The sequence below is a fragment of the Mustela putorius genome, unplaced genomic scaffold (assembly GCF_011764305.1).
Source record: "Mustela putorius furo isolate JIRA1106 unplaced genomic scaffold, ASM1176430v1.1 tig00003913_pilon_pilon_pilon, whole genome shotgun sequence".
In the NCBI taxonomy this organism is placed as follows: Eukaryota; Metazoa; Chordata; class Mammalia; order Carnivora; family Mustelidae; genus Mustela; species Mustela putorius.
The window spans coordinates 4,240,523-4,265,918 of NW_025422060.1; the positions used below are offsets into that span (position 1 = coordinate 4,240,523).

Here is a 25,396-nt window from a genome sequence, read left to right on the forward strand (position 1 = left end):
ATTCCCTTTTCTTTTCTGCTAAGCTTGCCATAAAGATACCTGGGGGTCGGGGAGTTCTTTAGATGGTAGGTGAGAGATTGTCTGATCTCCCGGTTGAGTTAAATCATGCTCCAAGCACAGAGCCATTCCGGCGAGCTGACCCTCTTTGTGCTCATATGGTTAAACTTAGGCGGTGCTCCTCTTCTTAGGCTACTGGTAAGGTTTATGGCCACTGCTTTCTTTTCTTCTAAACACACAATCACTCCTTAAGGTCTGTATAAATCATGAGGCCGCCTAGCTCATTAAAATCCTTTCTTCCCTCCATGAGCTCCCTCCTAACTCAGAGACTGTTCAAGTCTTGCTCCTATACCAATTAATTACTGAGTCTGTCATGCAAGTCAATGGTAAGAAAAAAAAAAACATATAAACTAATGTTTAGGCCAGTAACCACTAAGTCTCTGAATATTGTGTTTTTTAACTGAGTTGCATGTTGTAATATAGAAAAAAAAGTCTTAGTTGACATTTGAAGTATTATTTTATGTCCACAGACCTCCTTCTCATTATATAAATTTTTCTCTGTATTATGACTTGACTTGGGGTTTCAGAATACATGCCTGTTAGGCATGTATTAGTAAATGCATGCAGAAAACATACATGTAGGCATGTTCTAGTAAAACTGGTAGCGGCCCAGGCATTTGCAGCTGATACCCCTGCTTTTTGAGTTAATAGAATTCTAAATAATGAGGAAAAATAGAACAAATACTATAAGCATGGGTGCCCTGGACTGTAAAGATGGCTTATTCCAAACAGTATGTTGCTTTCACTGAACATTAGGGACAAAGGAAAAGGCAGATCTCCCTGTGACATGATCTATTCTTCTCATGTGCATTTCTTTCTAGTATCATAAACGTATTAGGCTATACCTCAAAGAGTCATATTCCTTGGTTATGGGTAGCTCTGTAGTTTGTACCCTGAATAAACCTTAGGGTCTACTGAACAGAAAAGCTGAATTCCAACTTCGGTCAATGTCCCTTGCCCATCTTAAAATCCAACTCCAGGTGGCTTTCCCTCCTGGTGTCACTAAGAGGAAAAGAAATCTAATCTGTGTCACCAGACCCATTTTTCTTCAGCATTTTTTTCTTTTCACTTTTTCAGAAGACATGGGTAGTCATTTCAGGGTAAGTGACTTCTGCATCCCAGAATGAGTAATCTCACCTACCCGACACCAAAAAGGGTTTTTCCTAATTACTGCCCGCCCCACCCCCGAAAAAAAAGAAAGAAAAAGAAAAAAGAAAAAAACCTTTAAAAAATGAATATTTGCCATCTTTAGTTCCTGCAACTTTGATTTGCAAACTACCTAGATCCCCACCGAATAATTACTAATTAATCAGGAGGCTTTAAAAAAAATTTCTTAAAATTGGCACATTAGGTCATAGAGTTTAAAATAAGATTATCACTTTATTTATTTTTCCAAAGGATGAGAAAGGAAACTTGAGGATTCTGATGTTGTGACTCCGTCAGCCAGAGTCACTGACTTTCTAGAACGGGCAGCTGGACCCTGGGGGCCTCTATCGTACTTAATAATTAAGGGGGTTTTTTGAACAAATTCAGCACTGCATGTTAATAGCACCAATCCAATGGCAGATCATTAAATCAGTTGGGTACCTCAATAAAAACACTTAACAGATTTAGTGATTTTAAAAAAATGTATCATGGATGTATATATATCTATAGATCTATATCTATATCTATATCTATATATCTTTAATTCCATTATTGACAGCGGCTTTCATTGATTGATTCTTGGTGGTAGTACTGGGGCAGGACCTACTGTCATCCCAGATAGTACTTTGCAGAATAACAGGTCATATCCTGAAAGTTAACCATCTGACTGACAGTTCCCCCTGGGAGCTAACAGTAGCTACATTCTCTGCACTCCCTCAACAACAATCTGCTTTGAACTGGGTAGTGTACCTTTTGGAAGACAGAACTGTGCTCCCTTTACTTTCTATGTATTTGACTCTTTTCCTTCTCCTGCATTCCAGCCTCACTCAGGAACGGACATCAAGCCCTGCAAAGGCCATTATGTGCATTATGTCATCTAATCCTCCCTATCGTTCCATAGGTTAATTATCATGTTGTGCATTTTTTCAGGGAGCAACTGAGGCTCCCAGAGGTTGGTTAGTGACCTACCCAAGACGTTCAGCTGGTTAGGGACCGAGTGTGAGGCCTTGGATCACAGTCGTCCCACTTTGGCTAAATTGACTGCCTGATGGTCCAGCAGGTCCTTGCCTCACTGGCCCGTTTGACACTTGGGGGGAGGTTAAATATCATGACACTTTTTGATAGATCTGAGGTGCCCGAGTGGCTTCTGAGGTTCAGAGCCTCGACCAGAGCACAGTCCTTCCTGCCCCAGTTCTCTCCACTGGACCAGTTAGAAGAGGCTCAATTAACTTTAAAAAAATGTACACACACAAACACACACACACACACACACACACACACTGTGGACGGTTCAGAGGAGAGGAGCAGAGAAAATATCCTTGATAGGGAAAAAAAAAAAACTTAAAGAAGGATTTAAAATAAGTAAGAAGGAAGTAAATGTGTCCAAAAGCCCCCTCTGTCACTTCCTGATGGCTTGACTTGCTATATAAACCCATCTTGAGACAATCCATACAAGCAGTTCCTTCTTTTTCCCTGAGAACAGTGGAAAGTTGGCAAGAAGTAAAAATTTTCTATGAAATAGGGAGACGAACAAGTTGTAAATGATGTTAATATCTTCCAGATGGCACAGTTTTACTTGGGAACTGAATTTATTGTAATTAAAGGCATGTGAATTTTTCTATAAATACTGAACTTTGCAAGTTTGACACTGGAAGACTCTGTCACTTCTAGAACATAGTTGCTTTAAGGGAGGCGTTCCTTGTCTTCATTTAAAATGCATCATTGGATTTCATAATCTGAGTTAAATCATAGAAATATTTTCCCATGTGAAGGACTTTTTTTTAAATCTTCCATGCCAATAAATCTTAATTACGAAGTGAGATCCCTCAGAAATGAGAAATTTAAACTCTAAACATTTTCTATTAAAATTATATATTTTGACCATTATTTTACACCACATGTCTTGAATTCCTTTATATATTTATTTTTAAATTAAGCTATTATCACTTTTCTGTCTCCAGACATATGTGTTGGGTAATCTTGGAAGTTCTGTTTTTGCTTCAGTCAGGAGAGTCTGGCTCATTCCAGAACCTTGCTTTCCTTACACTACAAGCAAAGCTTACAGGCTCGGAGCTCCCAAACCAGCAGCCAACATGACATGAGTACATTAAAACTTCTTCCACGATGACTTCAGTTTCCTAATCCCACCCTTCGTCTTACCCTGGATCTACTAGTTTCTTCTCTATGGGGTGATGCAAATAGATGATCCCTCTTGGCTTTGGTTTCTACTGTGGCCTCCAAGCTGCAGGTGTCCTACCAGAGCTTGGACCGTGTTGTAGGCAGAATTCAAAGAAGGGCCCCCAGGCTCTTCAGCCCCTGGGACACTCACACCTCCTCCCAGTCAGTCATTAGTACAGGTGCTGCTACAAAGGGATTTTGCAGATTCAATCAAGTTACCAAAGCAGCTGACCTCAAGAAAGAGAGACTATTTTGGATGAGCCTGACCTAACCAGGTGAACCCCTAGAAGGGATTGAGCTCTTCCTGAAGAGCAGAGGCATGAGAAGAATTCACTGTGAGGCAGATTTCCTGCTGTTGGTTTCGAAGCTGGAGAGGGCCATATGACAACAAATGACGGTGGCCCATAGGATCCATCCCCAGCCAGCGAGAAAGTGGGGACCTGCCCTAACAGTGTGGGCTTTGACAAGGACACCAAGCTCAAGATAAGAAGGCAATCCTTCCAACACCTTGATTTTGGCCTTGGGGTACCCTGAGCCAGGAACCCCTGCCACGCCATGCCAGACTTCCACACCATGGACCTAACAAATGTGTGTTGTTTCAGCCCCACCACCGATGGTGATTTGTTATGCAGCAATAGGAAACGGTCTATTACCTGCTGGATATTTATTGTCTGTTTCTCTCCCATGCTGGTCTATGCTGGTCTTGACTGGCCGTGACCCATGGTGGCCATCGGGGTCAATTGTCATCCCTTTGCGCCACTCCAGGGAGAGCCATTTAAGATCTCTTTTAATTTTACTCCAGTAAAACTTTTTTTTCTTTAACATTTTCTTTCTTCACTTTCGTAATGCCTCATTTCCTAGGACTGTTAACTCTCATATATATTATTATGTTCCTATCTAGCCTATTAATCATCAGCTTTCTATAGCTGCAATAAAGTTATGGATATTCATTATTATGACCCTGAGGCATCACAAAAGCTTAAAGATGAAAATTTTAATGTGTGAGATTAGCTTTATGAGTTTTACTGTACTCTGATTACTGTGAGCAAGTTATCAACTACCTACATATAGAAACTCTTACTATACTGAATCAGCAGAGCCACCTTCTGGAAAAGATGCTAGGGAGACTGTATTGTGTTGGGATTTCCTGGAGAAGAGTTATCTGGAAGCCTGTGGACAAGTGCAAGATTAACACCGTTGTGGGCCTTTGAGGAGAACAATGACAAGACAAAAGCCAAAAATGTTTGCAGCAGTTTCTTTGTTCCAAGAGAGCTGAGGGCGTTGGCCTCCCATTTATCATCAGTGGAGCTGGTAGCAAGAGAGATGGTTTGGGCTTTGGTATATACAACAGCCACTGAGCAAAACTGCCTGTTTTCTTTTGCACCAAGTACTTCCCAGCTGTGCAGCACGGGCCCAGCCAGCCAGGGCATCTTCCCTGCACTCTGGAACTTGTGCTCTGTACTGAGGAACTCTGAGGTGGGGAAATGGCAATGCTGATAAAAACACTACTTTCCTATGAAGAATGGGGTCACCAACATGGCAGATAGCTACCCCAACTGAAAAACACCTCTTCATGCCCTAACAGTGTCAAGAACATATTACTTAAGCGCAAATAGGCATAAACACATGATAGGTATAGGTACAGTAAGAATATGGACTGAAAGTTAGGGATGCATCAGAAGGGTAACTAGACTTGGGATGTGTCAAAAGGATTGCCAGAATAGAAGCAGGGGAGACTGAATTTTAGAAAGGGCCGATACAAGTGAAAAGGAGCACTAGTTTGAAGACTGATGCCCTACAGTCCTGCTTATAGTAATACACAGGGTACATGCAGGAAGAAAAAAAATGTGTATATGTGAAAATATATATATATCTTTAGGAAAAGGTATTTAACATTATTTTCATGAGGGAAAAATTACTTTCTAACTTAGAAACAAACCTTAAAGGGGACTATGACAAAAATAATAAACAAAGCAGTATCTTGTCTATTGTACAAATTTTAAAATGTTGTCAGATTCAGAATGGCTTTCGTAGAAATTGGCACTGGGTAGAACTGGCCAGGTCACAGCCCAGCCCCTCTGTTCTCTGCAAACAAGGAGGGCTCTCTGGCCGGGTCCTCTCGCCACTCTGAGTTTGGAGTCTTGCCACCTCCTCCAGGACAGGGAGTGACCCACGTCAGCTCTGGCCTGGTGATCAGAGGGGCCTGCCCTTCCCACTCAGCTGTCCTGGGGAGCGTGGGTGGGCCTGCATCATTTAGGCTCTGCCCACGCCCCAGCCTCGCTGGAGCCATCTGTGCTCAGGCCCAGGGTGCTGGTACTGGGAAGAAACCCAGATTCTAGATACTCTTCGACACCCTTCCTGTGTTTCAGGCTGGGCTGGGCTTCTCATCACATGGTCCCTGAACAACCGGCTGAGCAGGGGGACCACGACCAGCACTAGGATAGCTAAGACAGCTCTAGAAGGAGGCCCATGCAATGGCCACCATCAATTCCACTGCAACTTTCAACTCATGTCACTCCCAGGTGGCCAAGGGCTCTCTTTGCTTCTGTCTCTGTCTCACTCTGTTCTCACATACACACATGCACATAGACCTCTGCACATACCCAGATGTCTGGATATATAGCTTCAGCATGATGGTAAGAAAAGTCAATGAAATATTGGTTGATGTGGCATGTTTCTAGCAACAATGACCAGTTGCAAAATGAATTAAGAGTTGTGAATGAATAATGCTAAATTAATAAGGTCATACCCATCCTCTCTACCGCCCAAAAAATATGTATGAAAGGGAGTAATAAGAGCAGAAAATGGAATCAAATTTGCCCAAAAGTGGGCAATGTCGAAAATTTTTTTTTAATTTTTAAAAAATTTTTTAAAAATTAAAAAAAAAGGATATAAATTATTCCATCTGTATGTCTCCCTTCCCAGTGCTTCCCCAAGGCCATGCTCCCACTGGGCAGGCATCTAGTAGGTGCCTTCCTGGGATCACCATATAGACTACGGTAGACAGTACATCTGACAGCACTTAGTAACATGGAAATTACTGTACAAATAGCAAGTGTTACTGTCAAGATTTCAGACAGTATAAGATCAAATCTCACTCATTTTAATTTTCTATTACAAAAAAAATAAAATTTTTAAAAAGCACCCCGAGACTTTCATTGATCCAGCTGTTAAAAAAAAAAGACAAAGACTTTGATTTACTTCTAAATAAAACATCATAAAAAAAATAGTATCTTCTGATCAAGAAATTAAAAATTATTAGCTAGGCAATAAGGTATTGATTTGCTACTTTATATATAGGTTATGAATGCTTTTCAAAGTAACTTCCGTTTGGTTATGAAGGAACATTGACCTGGGGTGCCTGAGTGGTTCAGTTGGTTAAGTATCTGACTCTTGATCTCAGCTCAGGCCTTGATCTCAGGGTTGTGAGTCCAAGTCCTACACTGGGATCCATAGTTAAATAATAAATAATAAAAATAAATAAATAAAAGAACACTGATCCATTGTAAAAGTTTTGAGAAATATAGAAACAACTAAGGGATGTCATCTCACTACCCAGAGATAATCACTTAATCACGGCCCGGCATACTTCCTTCCGGTTCTCCTTCTGCGAACTGAGACTATACTATAGATAAGGGTTGATGTTCAGATTTTTCACTTAATGATATCCTAACATTTTTCCTATGTTATAAAAAATAGTTTATCCAATAAGCTTTTTAATGACTGCATAATATTCCATGATATGATTGTATATAAATTCCTTCTTATTTCCTTCCTGCCTGACCCATGTTATTCTAAATAAATCTTCAGGCATTGGTTTTGCATAAATATTTGATATTATTCCAGGTTATTTCCTTTGCATGGATTTCTAAAAATTGCTTTTACTAAATAAGGGGCCATGAACCTTATAAGCCTCTTCATATATCTTGATTAGGACACTGCAAGCAAGCCAGAACGTAGGGGCAAATCTCATGTAAAATCGCTCAGAAACACAGATGCAGACTAATTGGCTCCTCCAAGCTCCGTCACTGTGTATTTTTATTTCCAAATCCTCTCTCTAATGCTCTGAGAGTAAAGCCTGTTCTCTTCTGGGGAATATGTAAGGTAATTCTTGGACAGCGGCGTGGTAATCGTTTACAGGTTGTTCAGTAGGGATAGCTATTAATTCCTGGTGCAAAATAAACCAAAGATCCAAAGAAACACATTTTTGCAGGTGAAAATTATGTTAGCCAACATCATTTCTCACTCCAGTTTATGATGTCAGGTATCAAATTTCTCCATTATTAATGTGCGGACGCACGTGGGGGTAGAGCCTCTTGGAAGGAGATGAAAAAGCCGCCAGCACCTATAAACCCATCTTCCTAATCATGGGAGCAGGTCCGGGAGCAGCGAGGGCTGGGTACAGTAGCTCCCCCACACAGACAACACCGTGCAGAGGATCAGCTTTCTCTCCATTAGTGGGCTCCACTGTGGAGAGTCGGGGGTCATTCCTACTCTCTGGAGAAACCCCGGCTTGAGTAAAAGGCGCTCTCCATCTGTTCAGCACCGCTTACCTGTAAAGCTTCTGCGGCCGTTCTCTAATGACTGAATGCATTCCTCATTTCTCATTACGTCTCCCCCTCCTTGGCTATTTTCCTAAAACTGTAATTCAAACTTTCCAAAAGAAAAAATAATCTCTGGCTAATCCTTTCAAGAATTCTTCGAAGAAAATCTTTATTCTTTTATCACTCTTAGGGGAAACCTAACTCGTGATTAGTATTAGGATCCAGAGTGTTTTCACCACACGCGTATACATAAGCAGGATGAGAGTTTGGGAGCAGAATGTCCTTTAGTGCCACGAGCTTGCATTCGGAAGCCAGGGACGCTCCTGAGAAGAGCCACCGGCACACTACACCCTAAAATGGGAGCCATGGGAAAGGGTCCTTTAATCGTAAAATAATTCGTTCCTAGTAAATACCGGCTGCTTTACCGTTATGAGCACAGAAAGGGAAAGCATTTAGGCAGGAGACTTAAGAAAAGAAATGGCAGGATGCCTAAAGAAGGAGGAGCGGTGGTTTGTGCTCTGAAATATTCCAAAAATCCACATGACATTTACATGCCTGTGATGATAAGTGGGCAGGATGAGGTTTGAGGAAGGGCTTTCCTGGGTGGGACCCATGTCTTCTCTGGCCCAGGCTCCGGCACAGAAGGGTGGTGCCCTGTGGACTCAGACAGGGCTCCTTGGAACCTGGAGGATTCACTTTCTGGAGCAGGGCTCCAAACCGACAGAGGCACCCACTAGCTGACCCCAGTGTCTCTAGCTTTGGTGCGTCCGATTCCCTAGACGCAACTCCCAGCTCTCCTTCCGGCAGCCATGACGTGTCGGTTCAGAATAAGAGGCACACACGTGCCCCTGTGGTCACCTGTGTAGGTCCCGGCATCATGACCGGGGATCGTGACATTCCAAGGAACGCAGTGTTTGCCACACTGGAGCAGTAACAGAGCAATGTGCAGCAGGCTGGGCGAGCGAAATTTGCAAACTCAGGATCCTGGGCCTCAGGCCAAGGCAGGCTGGGTGCGTTGCTGTGGTGACACATTTAGTCTCTAGGGAGGGATGCTGGCACACCGGCTGCATTCCTGGCACCACGTTTGCCGGCAAGAAACTTATGGAGAGGAACCGGTATCAACTCCAGAGGGAGATGCAAGCTGCTTTCTTAACTTCCTTGGCAGCACCAACCTTTGCAACTTGTGCACATAAACCCTCCTGAATATTTACATGAACTGCTATTTGTGACACTCTTTGGGGCCCTGTTGGATGGTGCTTTGAAGGGAAGTGCTAAAACGATAGCAGCATTCCAGTTTATAAATGTAACTATTGTATCCCTGAATAATTCAATCTCCTAAAATTGGCACTTAACGATGCAATGACTTATCTCTTGGAGGGGGATTCTAATCCCGCTCCTCCTTTTAAAAATAGCTTTTCCTGTTGCCAAGAGGAGAGCCTGGTATTTACTATTAGAAGCTATGTGAATTAAAATACCAGCTTCTTTCCCTGTAGCAACTCACTAGCCCTATATTGGCTGAGCTCTCTCCTACCTGGCAGAAAAGGCTCCTCCCAGAAGCACCTAAGTTCTTAGGAAAGCCTGACCCACCTCTCTTACTGGATCCTGGGAAGCAAAAAGCCCTTGGAGTTGGCCCCTTAGTATTCAGACCATGTCAAGATTCAAGTAAAAAGCCTAGACTGCATCGTCACCAGGCCTAACATAGCCCAACAGTTCAAATCACAGTTCAATTATAAGCGAGCATGGGGCAAAGCTTGCAGATCTGTCTAGTCAATGAAGCAGTAGAGATAAAAGGAATTACTACATAAATGCCAACATGGAGGCTTTAATGAATACAGAGATGGTGTTCTTTCCAGACTTTTCCAGACTGCCCCCCCCTGCCGTCAGCTGTAAAAGGCTCTCCAAGATTTTGAACCTAATGCTTTCTTCCTCCTCCTCCTCCACTTTTTCCTCTCCTCTTCCTGCTTCATCTTTTAACATGCAAAACATCTCCCAAAGTATTGGGAACCAAACAGTTCCTCTGTGTAGGTCCGTAGGTTTGCCAAGGGACAGTGATGCTAGCTGGCCAGTGATTACTACTGGAAACATCAGAGGCAGCAAAGGAAATGCAGTTAATACAATAATTCACATATGTTAATGCTTAGTTCCATCAATGTCAGCTTTCTTTTCTTCTTGATATACACAAAGCTGGCACACAATTTTAACTGATGAGGTAATGTCATTTTTAATTTAGAGAGCCTTAAGCTGTCCACTCGCACTAGTGATATCATCTTTGCCATTCTCTCAGGAGATTTTATGTAAACATAAGTAATGTGTCCTGGACAGTTTGAAAAGGGATTGTTAAAGATGACATTGGTCATCAGAAAGATTTCCCCCACTTTGATCTCTTTTAAATTGCCAGATATAGTTGATATTACTGCCATATTTTAGCCATTCCTGAAATTAATATATCCCAGGACTTTTGAACCAAGTTAAACACAGAAATAAAATGAAGGTTTGAAATGAATGGATTGTAATGTTTTCATGTCAGGGCTGGAAGAAAAATGGAAGACAGCTCAGGTTCTCTGGCTCCCAGGTGACTTGGTAAATAACAGGAGAGGGAAGGGAAAGACGCTGAGAAATGGGTAACACCAAGCAAACTAGAATCTCTCTCTCTATTTTCCAGAAGGATGCTAGTCTATTGGAGACAGCTCCCTTTTGGAAACAAACAAAAAAATATGTGTTAACTCAGTGCAGTGTTTAGAATAATATTTTATCACGACTTCCTTTACCATTTGTCTCTTCAGGGTATTGTTATTCAGCCTGAACGTGTTTTGTTTTGTTTTTTTCTTTAATCATATCACTTTGGTGACTCCAAGTGTGCCACATTTCCCTTCCAAAGAACAGTGTTCCTTTAAAGATTCAGGCTGGTGGGTGTAAACAAAGTAACTTTCCATGTTTAAATAAGAGTTTTTCTTCCGAGAGATGATGTTCTGCAATTCCAGATAGTCTTGGGGCAGATGATCTCTGTCTTAACCACTGTGGGTACAGAGAGAGGTTTTTTCCCCTAAGAAGTCTGGAGTTTGGTAGAATTGAGTTAAATCGTAAAGAATCTGTTTATTATTCTGTGGCCATATGTTTAGAGGGTCGCTCACAGAAATCAAAGAGAGCTCCAGCCAAGGAGACATTTTGAATTCATAAAAGAACTTCACAGTTTGAAAAGAATGAATGGCATTATATATTGACACCCCACCACCATAGACAAAGGAACACAATTTAATACTAGAGAATTGTGCTCGTGAGATTTTTCTTTTTCTTGTTAATTGGTTACTTTAAGTGACATTGTCTGCAAGTATAATGGACACCATTATTCTTAATAGTTCTGTGTTGCCAGATGATGTACACAGACATGATGTAGTCCATTTCAATTATTTCATTTTGCTGAATTTTTCTCCCTCCATGAAACACAGTGGTGCATGCAGATAGCACTGTTTTCTTGACAGACTGTGCTGCATAGGGCTGCCTTCTAAATCACTGAAATTTTGAGGGCATTTCTCGCTAACCTCTTGTTTTCTTCCGTACTTCTGTGCTAGGTATGACTACGTGGAAGTCATTGATGGAGAGAATGAAAATGGACGCTTGTGGGGGAAGTTCTGCGGAAAGATTGCCCCTTCTCCTGTAGTGTCTTCAGGGCCCTTTCTCTTTATCAAATTTGTCTCTGACTATGAGACACATGGCGCTGGATTTTCCATACGTTATGAAATTTTCAAGAGAGGTGAGTGACTTCCCGTAGAACAAGTATGACTCAACGGTAATTCATATTGTTTGATTCCATGAAAGACCAAACGAAAAAGACCAAACAAATAGAAGACGTAATGCTTTTATCTTTTTGTGATGTTCCCACTATAAAACTGTTGGAAAATACTTTACCCAAAGAAAAATTACCCGATGTATGGAGGAAGTTATGTTTAAGTATTTCAGGGTTCAAAATTGCATCATTCTAATATGCTGACCAGTGTTTATAAGACATATATTCTGTAAAACTCTTTTAAGAGCCTTTATTCTTAGCTTGCTTCTTCAAAAGTAAGTCTGATCTGCCCTCGAAGCTTGAGTTCCTTCATTAAAAATGTGTGAGTCCCTTTTGCCTTAAAGTCTTGTGCATCCTGTTCCCTTTGTTTTATTACAAAATTCACAACTGGTATTTCCCAGGAAAAGCAAAGTTGTCCACTATCCTTCGAGTTTCCTAAAACTATTGAAGGAAGAAGAGCTTTTCTATTAATGTCCGTTAAGAAGAGGAATAGTTGGGGAAAGAAGTTCTTGGAAGAAACTGAACAGCAAAGCTTTAAATGTTATTCCCCTTAGGAAATAAAGGTCCTTCTCCCTCCCCAATATAATCACTTAGTCAACTATTCCAATGGTATATATTGAGATAGATAGAACCTGACAATTCCTAGTCTCTCAGCCTTAAGAAATTGAACGCATATATCAGTCAATTGATAAACAATGTATCTTTATCTCGATGTCACTGTTTTCCAACAAGAGCTATTAGATTCCTTTAATGTGTTAAATTCAGCCTTCCCTTTTAAGTTGACAGTAATGTGGGGAGTGGGGACCAATCCAGGGCCAGAGGTTCAAGATCTGAGTATGTTGTCCTAGAATATAAGAGAAAACCTTTTTTAATAGGAAAAAAAAATGTAGCCATGCCAATTACAGATTCTCAGCAGTAACTGAGAATTAAAAAAAAAAAAAAAGTCATTAAGTTTCTGGGATCATTGGTACAACTTTTTAAAAATTTCAAAGAAATCTGGTACTGTCCCCATATAAGTTTGGAGAGAGGGAGATAACTTTTTTCAAAAATTTATATAAGCATATACTTAGAAAATCTATAGCATAAGTAATAGTCTATATACAACATCAGTATGTACAGCTGATTACGTATGTACTTATTTTCTTGTGTGGAAAGCTGCTGGACCTGTTCTCTAAATCATATTGTACATGTATGCATATCTACACACACATATTGTACTTGTATGCATATGTACATACACATGTATAAACACGTCTACATTTGCTTGCTTACCTGCCTATGGCACTATCAAAGAAAACATGGGGTCAGAAAAGAGTTGAGGAGTAGCCTTTGATTTGCATTGCTTCTCGAAGATCTGAAGATGGTTGAAAAAGAGAGCTCGGTAACTAAGTCATTAAGAATTCTTCTTCCTTCCAAATGAACTCAGTTCCCTACACCTTCATTCCCCGGAGGTACTGTCCTTTCCCTGCCCTGATCTCCAACACCACCCCTTGAGACTTGAAGCCTTAATTCTCTCTTCATTTCCCTACATTCAGGGTGGCTTCTAGTTCTTTTGAATTTGTATCCACAAGTCTCCAAAAGTCATGCTGCCTTTTTGCGTCCACAGCCACTAACAGCCCAATTTGGGTTCTCCCTATGTTTTCTTATCCTACAACTTCTCAAATGGTCATCAAGCCATTGTCCCTGAGGTGCCTTTGGCAGCTGTCCATCACCCATGGAGTCAAGCTTCAATATCCCATTGTGTCAAGCTCAAGGCTTGACATCAAGTGTTCCCGACCTTCTCCAGCCTCACCTTACACAGATCCACACTCGGCTTCCTGCCCAAGGACAGTGTGCTGGGTTAAGTCCAACAGACTAAATGCAAAGTTAATTCTGCCTTTGACTATCTTCGTGCATGTTCTGAGCCTCAGAATCCTCATCTGGTAAATGGATAATAGTGTCCAGGACTGACTTGTGGGGAAGATTGGTTGAAATGGAAACATGGGAAACATGGAGCCAGTGCCCGTCACCAAAAATGTCTTCAGTAAACACGAGCCGTGACGACACTCATGGATATGGCTTGTGCTATCAGATTGCAGAGCCCTTGCTCCTTAACCTCCACGGAAACCTGGCTCTAAACTTGTTCTTGTCGGGAAGCTTTTCCTAATTCTTCTACTTTTTTTTCCTATGTGTATACCCGACTTGTTCCCTACACATGCGTACAATACACACATACAATACACACATATGCATACCATACACACACACACACACACAGAGATGTGTTTTACTAACCATTATGTTTCTCCTTAATATTTTCAAATTTTTTCATGTGTGCATAGTTCATTTTCCAACCAGATTGGTACCACCTGAAAAATGCAAAGAAAATATCTTATCCCCTCCCACCTCACTGTACATACTGCATTCTTACAGGGGTTCTACAGGAAGTCATTAGCTAATACAGTACACTAATGCATACATATACAAGTTCATGGACATTTTTTTCCCTAAAAAGCCATTTAATGATATTATAGAATCCATGAATCTCTTTTAAAAAACTACCACTTCTTCCAGAGTACAGCAATTTCAGTTTTCCTCAAAACACATACATTATACTAATCATAGTTGAACCGATAAATGAGCCTTTCACCAGTTGACCTTGAGGTTTCCTGGCAATAGATTACAGTTCTAAGGAAAATTTAGGCCATTCCTGCATCCCTAATGTTGCATTTCTAGAAGACCACCTTTGCCTGACAGTCAGCAAAACCCATTCCCTCCTCTTCCCATGCCTTCTGGAGACACCCCGGACACCCTGATTTTCTCCCCAGGTTTCTCACTTTCCCCTCGTCCATGTCTTTTCCTAGATGCTGAAAGCTTAGGCCACCCCCCTAAAGTTATTCCCACTCACCAAAAAAATTTCTCCAGGGAACCCATGCTTCCCTATCTATCACTCTTCCCCTGTCCTTCCCTTGGCCTGAGTCATCCAGGCTCAACAGCTGGAAGAAGCTGGAGACATTTTCGGTGGGTTTCTATGTGGGGAAGGCACATTTATTGAAAGTGAGATTGGTCACTTCATATATTATGTGTTTTAGAGTCTGCATATTTAATAATAATTCCAAAGAGAGTATCTTAGCTATTATTATTATATATCCAATGTCATTAACAATGTGGCATGGCCTTCTTACAGCACAAGGTCCCCTAAGTCTTACGAATAACCTCGAAAGCACGGTGTTCAAGGGCTGCCCAGTCCAAGTGTGCACCTCTCACACCAGCACCTTGCTCACTCGTAGGCACATGGGGCTGCTCACCCTCCCTCCTGTTTAGTGCTTGTGTACACTCTGCAGGATTCCTTAACCCACACCACTGCCTTGATCCTCTTTGGGAAGTGCTTCCTCAACAGTGGCAAACCTACACAACAGTGAACAAGAAAAATGTTAACACAAATCTTGATGTTTACAGGAGGAAGCAGGAAATTATAGAATCTCTTTGAGTTTGAAGGGCTTTTTTTTTTTTCCCCAAATCCCAAAGCCTACCTCCCATTTGTTATACACAGAATCTGAGGACCAGGAATGTTAGGAGGCCACCTAAGGTTACACAGCAGGTTAGCAGTAGAGGTTGGACCAGAACTCAGATCTGGTGCTCAATCCAGTTCTCTTCCACTACCCCCATAGAATTTCTCCAATTTTTGTTGCATACCTGGGCTAGCTTCCGTGAAGGCGTTGAAATTTATTTGATTTTGAAAATATGCCCTTAGGGCGCCTGGGTGGCTCAGTTGGTTGAGGATCTGCCTTCGGCTCAGGTCATAATCCCAGGGTCCTGGGATCAAGACCCGAGTCAGGCTCCCTGCTCAGTGAGGAGCCTGCTTCACCCTCTCCCTCTACCCAATGCTCACCCTGCTTGTGCGCTCTCTCTCTGTCTCTCTGACAAATAAATAAATAAAGTCTTAAAAAAACAAGTATGCCCTTAATTCCTATCATTTTTTCCCTCTCATTAAATTTTGATCTCACCTAAGTAATTTTATCTTTTTAAGAAGGAGAAAATATTAGTACTGAATTAAAGCCTGCTGTCAGTTTGCCTTACAAGGGCCTAGCCAAAGCATTATTTTTGCCCCAGGCAGGAAGCTGGAGGGCTCCAGGGTCATTGTTCCTAAATAAAAGGGCTTCCAGTATCATAAATCTATTATTTCAAATTGCTGATTTGCATTAGCATAGTCACTGTCATTTGAGAAGCAAGCCACTCATTTAGAAACAATATAAACAGTACAGCACATTTCATAATCTTCTCACCTGTAACTGACATGGTAAAATGCCACATGTTAATAACTTTAACTAGAATCAGATAAATAAGTATCTGCAGCCATCATGGCGAAGAGTGAGCCACAACTGAGAAGACTTCCAGAGGCATTTTAAACCAGTCAGACCTCTACAGGCCGGGTTTATTGTGCACAGCTAGTAAGTTTTATTCTTCTGCATGTCTAGTGCCATAGACATCTAATATGTACATGGGGAGCAAGCAATTGATTTGTTTACTCAAAAGGCTGCCAGATGCACGGAGTTGGAGATTCAGAGTACCAACCCTAGACACTAAAAATAGAGATCTGCTATTTAAATTTAATCTGTATTGATGACTACACTGTTGCCTCTAGGACTTGGCTCTGTGGGAGAATATTTAGTTAAGAACATTCTCAACAAACCTCCTTATTTAGAGTTGAACCCATGCATGCCATCATGGGACGCCCATCAGTGAGACAATGGCCCAGGAGAAGAATGGTTGAACTTAACTTTACCCCAGGTTGGATCTTGAGGTTTGAAAGGGTCAAGTCATCTCTGATTCCAGGAGTGTCTTAAGATCTCTTTGGAAAATCATGCCAGTGGTGGCGGTGATAAGGGGCCAAGATGATGGGCTCACATTCTTGCAGATGGGCCATTTCCAATGGTGGTGAATACCATCCCATGTGGTCCCGGCTGCCGTGAATTGAAATTGCGGTCATCCGTAGGGTCAAAAGGTCAACTTGCAATACATGTGTGTATGAGCTTGACCAATGTAAATTACAAATTAGCATAATTTGTAAAGTATTGAGAACACTGACTAGTCATTGAAATTACACTCTAAAAATGTGTGCATTACACACCCACACAACTATATTAAAAAATAATTTTAGAATGACACTGTATCTGCTACTTTGGGGAAGGCAACGATGTCAACATTGATATCAAGTGACTTCTAGCAACACGGCCTGTAATCACAGTTTATCGTGCCCTCACTAACAGCCACACTTTACCGCCACACCTGTGTCAACACCACTCAGAATGAGTCACTCACCCTGGGTACATGTACGAATTACCTTTCACATTTAGTTTGTCAAAGAGGCATAGGTCACATCTGGCAGAGTTACTGAGTCACTGGTGTAGGAATCTGAAACCCAAACTCCCTCCACTGAATTCTCTCCCTCGCCTTTGTAAATGTTCTATTTCACCAATAAAGGGCTGTCAGCCTCAAGATTTAAAGATTTAAGCTTGAAGGGGCTATAATTATTTCTCTAGGGCTCTGTCGAGATTTCTGTAGCTTACTCATTCATTGTTCCCACATGATTTTATATTTGTCATTTTTTTCTCTGCAACAGCAGAAGTTTTTAAATTGCTTCACACAAATGGAAAACTAAGGGGAATGCAATAAATCTGAACTTGACTTTCCATACTTATCGCTCCTATGAAAAGGCTGAGTAATGAATGATTAGGACACTGATTGTAATGGTGAGCTTTTATTAGAAATATATGTTGCCTTTGTTCAGGTTATTTCTTGGTGAAGTCGTGTGAGTGGGATTTTTACTTTGCTCCTTCTTTTCTTTTACTCCCAGGTCCTGAGTGTTCCCAGAATTACACAGCATCTAGTGGAGTGATAAAGTCCCCCGGATTCCCTGAAAAATATCCCAACGGCCTTGAATGCACTTATATTATCTTTGCACCAAAGATGTCAGAGATTATCCTGGAATTTGAAAGCTTTGACCTGGAGCTCGACTCAAATCCTCCCGGGGGGATGTTCTGTCGCTATGACCGGCTAGAAATCTGGGATGGATTCCCTGATGGTAAGAAGGGCAGGAAGCATCCCAAAAAGGGAAGAACCTGGGGGAAGGGCCCTCGGATACTTTTACAAGTGTCATGATACATGCAACATTTTTAAAAAAAAATAGCTCAAAAAAAAAAAAAATAGCTCAAAAGGAAGAGGAAAAACAAACCAAATGGTCTCTTTATGCAAAGCAACAATGAAACATTTCAGTTCAAAAGACTGTAATTATCTTGTTCAGTTTCTTCATTTTATAGACAAGGAAACTGAGGATGAAAGATTATACATGGTCTTATGGACCTTTTTTTTTTTTTTTTTTTTTTTTGTGATAGAATTGGGACCAACACATGGTTTTCCTGACTAAAGTATTTTGCTCCTTTCATTGACCTGCCTACTGGTCATTAATTCATAGACCCTAAGAGAGCAATTAAGTCAAACCATTCACTTTACAAATGCGGAGATTAAGGACCAGCAAGGTTAAGTACTTGATACAATTTTAAGGATGAAATGTGCATCTATTATGCAGTTACCAAAAATTTAGAAACTTAGAAAAGGAATGAGAATGTTTGGACATTCCTAATCTGGGGGCAGAGGCGAGGCATTGCTAATTTAGAGAGATTCCTTGTCTGCTCTGAGGCAATTTTTATCTTTGGCAATTTGAATCACCTCAAAACATCCTCTATCTACACTGAACTTATCATCTAAATTTGTCCTACATTTAAAAAATATTGACTGAACACCTACCATGTACCAAGCCCTGGTCTGGCCACTTGCTAAATATAACAGTCAAAGATGGCTGCCCTCTCTAAACTTCAGTCCTGCCAGGGAGAATGAGACAATAAACCATGCACATTCTAGATGAATGACTTATGTGGTTAGAATGTCAAAAGGTGAGAAGTTCTATAAACAACAACAACAACAAAAAAAAAATGGAAAGAAAGAAAAAGAAGAGGAGAGCAAAAGCATGAAAAGAGCTAGGGTTAAGAAGAGGGATGTGTATGTTGAAATTTTAAGTAAGGTGGTCAGGGTCAGTCTTAATACAAAAATGACATTTTAGCAAAGATTTGAAGGAGGGGGTGGGTAGCCATGTGAATAGCTAAATGAAAGTTTTCCATGTCAATCCTTGTGAATTAGGAGGTGAATGGCAAAAATACACACCCAAATCCTGAACAGAGGGAGATAATATCAAATAATTTGTTGCAGCTGCATTGCTTGTCTTGTGTTTAGTCTGGTTTAATATTGAGATTTCTCTAGAGAACACACTCCACACAGATCAGAAAGGGCAGGCTGGAAGTTCTTACAAGTCATGCAGTTAGAGATATATAACCATCTATAAAATAAAGCCAGATATTATGATCAGGCAGGAGAAAGGAATATTTAAATAAATATTAAATTGTAAATGAAGGGCAAGTATCACATGAAACAGATTGCCTTTGCCTTTGAAATGACATTAAAATTATCAGTGTAATTCAATGTAGCTGTGTTCCTCAGCAGTAAACAGCAATGGAGATAAACTGGGTTTAGGGGAAGCTTATATTGTCATTGGGGTAAATGGGTGAGCTATCATTGGTTTAGTTTTTTCTTTGGTCTATTACTATATAAATAGGGTTATGATGATCTTATCGAAACTCCTTCATTAAGTAATGAGATTTGCCCAAACAGAGTGCTGATTGATTTCCAAGTAGTCAATCTGATAATTAGGAAAACAATATCATAATAGTATTGTAATAATAGTTGGAACATTTAATAATGGGTTTATTTGTTCACAACCCAAATTTGCAGCCTTCCTTTCCAGAACTTACATTTAAATTGACATCTGAAAAGGAGGTCCAATCAACCAACTATTTTAGAATACTTTCAGAAAGAAGCACATTGTTATTAGTGTCAAGGGTTTCTCAAAGTAGTAATTTTCTGGCTCTAGAAAATCACTGAGTTGAAGCGAGGAACAATTAACAATAAGAATTATCAGCCCTGTAATTCACTCATGTTTGAAACTATGGTGCACTTGACTTATTCCCAGAGAAAACTGGCCTTGGAATGTGAAAACTGTGTATATTTGTTAAAAGTTAACCGGCTTCGTCCAGCCTACTCTAGAGTAACAGCTCTCTCCTTTTTAGGCAAAATGGCAGACGGTCCCTCCTGGGCTCCTCGTCAGTGGCACTAGAGACATTTTTGTCATACTAGTTCAACACAGACAGTTCCTTGCCAGCAAAATTGCTTTTACTCTTTGATTCCCCTTCTAAAAACAACAACCAGGAGGTGCTGAAGGCTGTAAACCATCCCGTGATTTTAGGTTGCATTTTATCATACACAATGCATGAGAGGACTAAGTCATTGAAAGCTACCCATTGCTTTAGACTGACTTTGAAGAAAAGTGATTTACTCCAGAACTCAGAATCCGAGACACACATGGGGTGAATCACACATCCTCACGGACTGGTCTTGGAAGCTCCACGGACTCACAGGTAGAGACTCTGAAGTGACTGATGGAAGTTTGCATATGGTTTGTGAGCCGGGAGCTGAGTGTGCGCCCCTGGCGGGTGTCACAAGTGTTTATGCTGAATCATGGAGCCCAGCGTGATTGCTTAGCTCCCATGGCATGAACACACTTGAAGTCTGCTCTCGTCTAGGCTGGCCAAGGAACCAGAAATGCAGTTGTTACCCACATTCCAAAAGTTATCAACTAACTGTTTGAGGAATAGGTTGCATGAAAACTAGATTGAGCTCTGTTTGGTTTTTATTGACTTACTCTTAATATTAAAATTAACCTTCGGAGGTAGAAATAGAAAATAAAAATGATATAAGCATAAAATAGACACATTCCAAGATATAAATGACACAAAGGTGCAGATTTCCCCCCCACCGGGGAAGAGTTGCAAAGTCCCAATATCCTCCAATAAAAAGTTTACTATTGTAGAAGAGTACATGGTCTCTTTTATACCCTTCTACCTTTTTGAAAACATTCCCTTTTTTGTTTGGTTATTCGTAATGCCTCATTTTAAAATGAGGAGATTGGTGCCCTTTTTTCCCACATAGAAAGGAGGCAGAAAGCCAAGCTGTCTGATTCTAAGGTGGGTTATAATTCCTGGAAAGATGAATGGAAAAATACAGAGAACTGGGTACTGCCATTCAGGGTTGCTGGTGTATCTTTTAAACAACACAAACCCCGTATTGCCTTCACACTTGGAAAGATATGATCCCTGCGGACCTACTGTCCCCACAAGAGATTGCTTGGCACATGTTGCAGGCTTAAATTCTTCAATAATGCAATTTTTGAGTTCTACTGCTGTCTTTGTGACAGTTTCCATTCATCTCCTTGGCCTTTGGGTCTACGATAACGGAAGTAGGAAATCCAATAGCTGTGTCCATGTAAATACACAAATGAGCACACTTAAGAGATGGATAAGAATCCTGCGTGCACTCCTGCTCAGATCAATATTGCATTAGCTTGCTGTGCTAAGGTCTTGCTGTTGTTCAGGAAAATTCAATACTTCTTTGTCTTATGGTCGCAAAAGCCCTTTCACTCTCGTATCTCGAGGGCTCCTAAAGAGAGTTGCGCACTGCTGTCCGGGGGCAATGTTCTGAAGGACAGAAGGCAGATTTACCCAGCAAGTCTTCAACATTATAAACCAGTGAGTCATGGAGACTCTCTAAATTATGAGTCTGCATTAGACAAGTTCTCTTCTGTTTGCTCTTTCAAAGAGATTCCCCCTCCCCACCACTTCCCTGGAGGAATGGGGTAGTAGTGGAGGGCGAGAATCTGCAGCTTAAGGAGGGGGGCAAGTGCAGCTCTCCTTGTGCACTTGTATTCTTGGAGGGGTCAGTGGCTGTGGGGATCAGAGAATGGCTCCAAGGACTCAGGCTGCAAAAGTTTGCCCACAAATTAAAGAAACAGAAAGTTATGAAGCCACGATAATGGAATTTAAACGAGGAAAAAGAGTGAGATCGTATGAATGGACTCTAGGCTTCTCATTAAGATTGCACATCAGAAATGGGATTCCTTTTGTGGAAAGGGAAGACCCGAGTTCATGGCTCTAGCATGATGTTCTCGTGCATGTGTCATGGGCAACTTTTGCGTTCCAAAGGGAAGGAAAAAAAGTGTTGGATTCATTCAGGTTGAAGAAAATCTGGCAAACAACTAACACATGTAGATGCTGAGGCTCAGACTGAAACTGAAGAGAAACAAAACAGTTTCCTCTCCTGAGATGCTTTCTTCTGTCAACTGGGAAGTCTGATATGACAACATTTTCTTCCCATGATGCAGAGCCACTGCTCGTGACCACGTGGCACCTTGTAGAAAACCGGTATTGATGCCCCTAATGGGCTCTGTCTTTGTTTTCTTCATGACAAAGCAGTCTATACACACACACACACACACACACACACAGTGTTTGCTTGCTGGAGAGGGAGGGGTTACTGTAGGGAAAACTCTTTGAATTCAATCAAATCAATTACTGTGAAAGATATTCAACGTAACCAATTTGCACTAACTCCAACGTGGAAACACTTTGGTTGGGTTTTTGGTGTTTTGATTTTTATTTTGTTTTGTTTTTAAGTGGGTTGGCCAAGAGCTGGAAACCTGTTAGCCAAGGATCTGAGTACCCTAAAAAGCAGGGTGTTCAGACAAGCCAGCTGCCTACCAGGAGCTCAGAGGGTCCATGTGGCTCCAGGGAGATCAGCTCTTCTGAGGCGCACTTTTTCAATCACATTTGAAGCTTCTCCTAGTCCCCCATCAACTGCCTTCTGCATCCAAGTTACACACATGGGCCTTGGTACACTGTGTCCCTGCTGGAGGCCCAGCCCTCCAGAGAGGGGACCACTCACTGTGCTTCCTTGGACAAAGCAATAACTCTTAGTTGAAATGCAGAGAACCATGGATTTCTTGGAGGGGAAAATGGTCCACACCAGATTGTCCTTCTAAGCCCAAACCATCTGGTATGTTTTTACCATATGTGCAATTAAAAAAAAAAAAGCCTAGGAAAAGGGGATTTTTTTTTTCTTTTTTGCCTTACTGTTGATCTGGACAGGGAACTAGAAAGATTCTCTAAGCCCAGAGGGCTTGTGCACTGTTTGTAAGGTTAACTTACAATTACTAATTACCAAGGTTTATCTAACAGCTCTTCAGTAAAGGGGTGGCCGATCTAAGCCAAACAGCAGTGTGACTTATCAAAATTAATCAGTTCCCAATCTTTCACTGCCTTGGGTCCTTCCTCTTTCTCCCCAGCATGCATAGTCAAATGGCTGCATTGGGTCATCTTTTGGCCACTGGACACAAATGCAATGCAGTCACTTCTCCTGTGTTTGGCAAAGAAAAAATTGGAAGAAAAGTCAGATGCATTTTCTTTTCATTTGGTTTACAACTTATTGTTATGTATAAATTATTAGAATCCGTAGCTTCTATTTTTTTTAATTGTTACAGTTATTAGTTGGCCCGTAGATAGATCTCTGAGTAGGACGTGGTACATCGTCCTTCTTCCGAGTCTGTGATGCTCCTGGTATAAGGTATAAGGCTGCAGGACTAAAAGATGCAATGAGGAAGGACATCGGGACTATTCAGTGCTGGATCAGATTCCTGGTACTGGTCTAGTTCCATGCAGGACCAGTTCCCAGCATCTCCTCCTGCGGTGGGAGAAGTGAGTAAGGCAACTTCAGGAATCTTCATTGATCATAGCCTACCAGGCATCTCTGGGCAGTGTGTGCAGTTTGCTCCTGGAGGTGAATGTCAAGGTGCCTCTTGACAGCCCAAACCTCATTCTTTGCTGTTGAGCAAGCATTTCGATTCTGTTTCTGAAAACAGTCCTGCTCAATGGGGAATGTAGCTACATTTGTGACTGCCCTTCTGAGCACACTTTAAAATCCTCTCCACAAACCTGATCCAATATGTTCACTGCAAAACAATTAACCAGGGAAGACTTGCTTTGGGTAAGAAGACACTTCTGGGTTCTGCGGGGACCCATGCTTACAAAACGGTTATTCTTGCGTCTGCTGTGGAACAAAAGCTATTTTAATGTTCTCTGCATTTCTCCCTTTCTAGTTGGCCCACACATCGGGCGTTACTGTGGACAGAAGACCCCAGGTCGGATCCGTTCCTCATCAGGCATTCTCTCCATGGTTTTTTATACCGACAGCGCGATCGCAAAAGAAGGCTTCTCAGCAAACTACAGTGTCTTGCAGAGCAGTGTCTCAGAAGGTCAGTATTTATTCATCTTGCAAAGCACTGTGGGAAACACTCCATATTCTTCCTCCTCACACCCCTTGTGGCCACAGGAAACACTAAAGAAATATTTGGTGAATTGGAGTGCCTAGTATTTGTTTTTCTCTTTTAAATGGTTATGAACATCAATAGGAAGAACTATTTGGTGCGCCTTCTTAAGAAAATCGTGGATGAGAAGGCTGCTTCTAAGCCTCTGAAATCATGGGAGAAAGTAGGAAACGGCAAAACAGTGACCTGAAACAATGAACTAGAGCCAGACCTCTTGTCTGGTACCCTTGAATGTATATCGGGCTGAGAATCATACAGAGACCGGCATCGATCAGAAGTGATAGGAACACATCTGTGGTGGTTTATTGACAGGAAGTCTTACAAGATAGATACTGACACATGATGGTTTGGGTCATGAAGACCCAGAATGGAAGCCATTTTGTTTTTCTTTCTTATATGAATAGAAGTGGATATTCGGGTGAAACAAGCATGTTTCGACTTCTGTTCTAACTTTCCTCAAAAGAAAGAGAAGGTAGTATGTTTCACATCTTATTAAAATATGCAATTCAGCCAACTCAGATCTTCTTCAAAGCTTACGTGGGGTTCAGCTCTTTCAAGGGCCTAAGGAAAACATCAGAAAAAACAATGAATGTGTGATTCAACATGTCTAGCTGTCAGGTTGGAAAGTAACCTAGTGAAGAGGACAGAGGATGTTTGGAAACCTGTCCTACAGGCTAGTCTCTTTTTTACCAGGAAAATAAAAATGCCAATTAAATTACAAAATCATATTTGTACTTAATTCGATCAATTAACTTACGCATCTCTGTATCTATAAATATTTTTGTATTACAAATAACAAACCTAACCTTAAAAGCATGAAACTGGTGAAAGAAAACCTTTTAAGCCCTATAACTTGATCTGTTATGACAGAAAATTCAGAAAATGTGAAAGTTTGATTGAGATTTTCTTGATGGTTGAGAATCTTTCATCTCTAAAACTTTTTTTTCCACCTTATTACTTTAGATTCACATTTCCTAAGGTTGATTATTCATCTCCTTTTATCATATTTCATATCAATGTCATATTTCATTGTATCACTGAGTATATGAGGCCTAATGGAATACATGATTCATGACTCACAGTCCTCACTGTGAGCATTATTATTTTATGTTGTAAAGCGATGGTCCTCTTTGGGACCATATGATCCTGCAGTTTACTTCTGACGGATACTCCCACGTTTTAATGATATAAACTAGGGGCAGGAGGCATGAGAAAGAAGAGAGTCAAGGAGAGGTGACCCGGGTGTCAAATAAAAGGAATCTGAAAAACAGAGAGTTAAGATCTGCTGTCCATCTAATATGGATTATAACATAGACATAAAGTCTTTTTCATTTTATTAGATATTGAAAGAATTAGTAAAATTTTATTTAAATATAGCTTCTA

General features: G+C 41.0%; 1 protein-coding gene across 4 annotated transcripts in view; it reads left to right on the forward strand.

The window, feature by feature from the left end:
• Window positions 1–25,396, forward strand: part of NRP1 (neuropilin 1) — a 136,717-nt gene that overhangs the window by 44,828 nt on the left and 66,493 nt on the right. For all 4 annotated transcript variants that reach the window (XM_004774286.3, XM_004774283.3, XM_004774284.3 and 1 more), the window contains 3 exons: window positions 11,495–11,676; window positions 17,546–17,773; window positions 23,786–23,941. In XM_004774286.3, the coding sequence (XP_004774343.2) occupies window positions 11,495–11,676; window positions 17,546–17,773; window positions 23,786–23,941 (566 nt within the window). The remainder of the gene's footprint in view (window positions 1–11,494; window positions 11,677–17,545; window positions 17,774–23,785; window positions 23,942–25,396) is intronic.